Consider the following 3,732-nt stretch of genomic DNA (forward strand, 5'->3'; position numbering starts at 1 on the left):
CCTTTATCTGCATTCTCCAATAACAGGGTATTTCCAAGAATTGTTACATTATTTGTTTTATTTAAAATCTTCCTTAATCTGCATCCTCCAATAACAGGGTATTTCCAAGATTTGATACATTATTTGGCACTGGTTTGGCATCATACTGCAAACTATGAAATGGTGCCTTATATATAACTTTGTTTTAATAAAACAAACTTTTTTTACAATGCACTTACTTTACTTAAAAACGTTTATGTTAATTGCTGTTGAGACACTACCATGTGTCTTGATTATGAGTTAACGTAACGACCTCATCCTTCTCTGTTTCATTTACAATCTTCCAAAATCTACATTCTTCAATAACAGGATATTTCCAAGAATTGTTAGAGCATTTGGGATTGGTAGGACTTCAAATCAGAGCTGCATACAAGGAATATGCATATAAGGAATATTTTATATAACCTGCAATAAAAAAAATCCCACAAAGTACCACCGAACATTAAATTTTATACATATTTTTGAATACAATGTGACTTATCTGATAATCTTGCTGGCTCCTTCATGTTTCTCCCGTAAATTATCCGCAGTTTTGATTATATTACACTATTACACTATCATTACAGCCAATTCATTTTTATAAAAATATTAAGGTTATACCGGTAAACCTTACAATTCAATTGACATTCAATTGACAGCTAACAGTAGTCGCCATGTTAGTTATCGATTATATCGATTATTTAGACGTCGCGTTTGTAAAAATTACGTCATTTTCTTTAGCGATTAACTTCAGCTCGAGACATACATTCTGGCTGGAGAAGAAGAAGATGACGGAAAGAAATTAAATTCGTTATATATATAGCTAACAGATTATGAGATCTCTGGATTGCGTGAACCAATTTTGATGTTTATGGGCTCAAATAAAAGCTCGTTCCAAACCATTTCAAGAAAAGCTTTACTGAAATCATGACAGTGTTTCATTTACGGAGAAAAATCTATTTAAAAATTGAGACAGCCAAACTTGCTGTATAAGATACAGTAGTGCCTCGACGGCGGTATAGAAACGTCTATACCTACTTTTATGTACTTGCCGTCGAGACACTACCGTGTCTCTTGATAAATGATACCTCTCCTGGGCATTATTTGTTCTGTCTGTTGACTTGAAGACAGATATGACCCGAGGAGTGGCTTTAATAATCCATTGTCTCCTGAAATATAGGATGAAAGGAGACAAAATATCTAGCAGATTTTCGTGCTCTTCTATCTCTTCGCATAAATTTGTGAATCCTATTTCAATTAAATCTGGCGGTAAGAAGCATAGATTTACAAATTTTCTAATAATTTGCTTCAAAATTTTTGCTTCATCTAATGACAATTCTTCTATTTGCCGCCTAATTCCTGATTTCTTCAAATACTTTCTAATGTTCTGTAAATAAATACATATTTTCATTATCCTTCTTCCTCATAAGTCTAGTCCAGTCTAGTCAAATCATTAAATTATATAACATTAAATTAACCCTTTAGCCTATAGCCACGAGTCTGACTCGTGGTAAAGAATTTGTGTCATAAACAAAAGCCACGAGTCTGACTCGTGGTGAGGAATTTGTGTATCCTATGCCACGCGTTATTATTAGACCGAACAGTTAGCGCAATCGAATGTTTTTCCTTTGATTGTAAGGTCAGTATTTTGTTTTTTTTTTTTCATTTGTTTCTGACGAAACTGGATGATTTCTTACTTTAGTTGCCCGTAAAGCTTCGTTGCTGTCAGACGTTTCAAATATAACTTCGTATAAAGAATTAAGAAACTCTTATACCCATCATGCCGAGAAGAAAGATATCTAATTGTGATGGTAGTCAAGAGAAGTGTGGCACTATTGCCGATTCTGATTCGACAGATCCTTTTCAATATGATAGTGAGGACAGTGATATTATTGTTCCTGTAACAAAACGTCCACGAAGAGTAATAATTGAAGATGATTCCGATGATGAAGACAGCAGTTATCAGCAATTACCAGCGCAATGGTTTTGGGAAGAAAAAAATAACAAGCCGAAAATCTGGAAGTATACACAAACACCTGGCATAACAGCAGCAATTCAAGACCAATTAGGTGGAAGTAAAAGAGAGTTAGACTTTTTTAATATAATATTCGACAATGTGTTTTGGGATAATATTGTTCAGGAAACGAATCGATACGCAGAAAAAATAAAAAGCCATACACATACAAAAAGGATAATGGATGAAACTTGGATGCCGGTAGATCGCAATGAAATTAAAATATACTTTGCATTATGCATCATAATGGCTCAAGTAAAGAAACCGAAAATCCAGATGAACTGGTCTAAAAGAGCCATTATAGAAACACCCATATTCCGAAAATGTATGCCACTAAGAAGATTTTTACAAATCACTAGGTTTCTCCACTTTGCAAATAACGATACGGCTGACAACAGTGATAAATTACGTAAAGTTACACCTGTGATAAACTATTTTAATGAAAAATTTAAAGACGTATATGTAATGGAAGAAAATATCGCGATCGATGAATCACTGATGAAATTTAAGGGACATATGTCTTCTAAACAATTCAATCCTTCAAAAAGGGCGAGGTTTGGAATTAAATTTTATAAACTCTGCGAGTCATCATCGGGTTACTGCTATAATTTTAAAATATATTCAGGAAACGATAAGACAAGTCTTGAATACAGTGCATCTGAAACTGTTGTGATGGAGTTATTGCAATCAGTACTAGATAAAGGACATAACTCATATATAGATAACTGGTATTCTTCGCCGAAATTGTTTCTAACTTTGGTTAGAAATGGAACAAACGTTCTTGGGACAGTACGTTCCAACAGAAAAAATATGCCGGGAGATTTTGGTAAAGCAAAATTGAAAAAAGGAGACTGTATAATAAGAAGTTGCAATGGCATACTAGCGGTGAAATGGAAAGATAGACGAGACGTCCATATACTTTCAACAAAGCACGAAAGTGCAGAAATGATTTCGCAAAACAGAAGTCATCTAAGCCCTATTTTGAAGCCAAAATGTGTTATAGATTATAATATGGGAATGATTGGTATTGATCGCCAGGATCAGGTATTAGCGAGTTTCCCTATTATGAGAAAATTCATGAAGGGGTACCGAAAAATCTTTTTTTACATGTGCGATATGGCCCTTTTGAATTCATATATTCTGTACAACAAAACCATTATGGGAAAGAAACAGAATTACACTGAGTACAGGCTTCGAATAGCTGAAGGAATATTACAAACCGTGCCATTACAAAATTATAATAGACCAGAACCAGTATCGAACGGGGATATACCAATGAGGCTACAGGCGCAAAATTGGGGTCACTTTCCGAAACATATTGATCCCACGCCATTGAAAAAAAATCCAACGAGAGCTTGCAAAGTCTGTACCAAACATAAGAAAAGATGTGAAACTACGTGGGAATGTAAGAACTGTCGCGTTGCGTTACATGTACCTCATTGTTTTGAAAGATATCATACAGTTGAAGACTATTAATTTTCATTATTCTAAATGTTATTGATTCATTATCTACTTTGAAATAATAAATTATTTTTGTCAACTGATCAATTGATTATGATTACTTCCTAGACGTCTTAAAATTACTATTTGTACCTAAACATTGTTTATTATTTCACAATTCCTTTCGTTGCATTGAAATATATATGTTACGAAAAGTATACACTTTGCGCCAGTTCGGGTACACGGCTGAACAGTTGAAT

General features: G+C 34.0%; 1 protein-coding gene across 1 annotated transcript; it reads left to right on the forward strand.

Moving 5' to 3' along the window:
- The first annotated feature begins 1,798 nt into the window (after nucleotides 1-1,798).
- Nucleotides 1,799-3,508, forward strand: LOC136775009 (piggyBac transposable element-derived protein 4-like). Its single transcript, XM_066729485.1, has one exon. The coding sequence runs from the start codon at nucleotides 1,799-1,801 to the stop codon at nucleotides 3,506-3,508; it is 1,710 nt and encodes a 569-aa protein (XP_066585582.1).
- The last annotated feature ends 224 nt before the right edge of the window (nucleotides 3,509-3,732 follow it).

Source organism: Prorops nasuta, unplaced genomic scaffold, assembly GCF_024137725.1.
Source record: "Prorops nasuta isolate Cenicafe-Biocafe unplaced genomic scaffold, Cenicafe_Pnas_1.2 PNAS00007, whole genome shotgun sequence".
In the NCBI taxonomy this organism is placed as follows: Eukaryota; Metazoa; Arthropoda; class Insecta; order Hymenoptera; family Bethylidae; genus Prorops; species Prorops nasuta.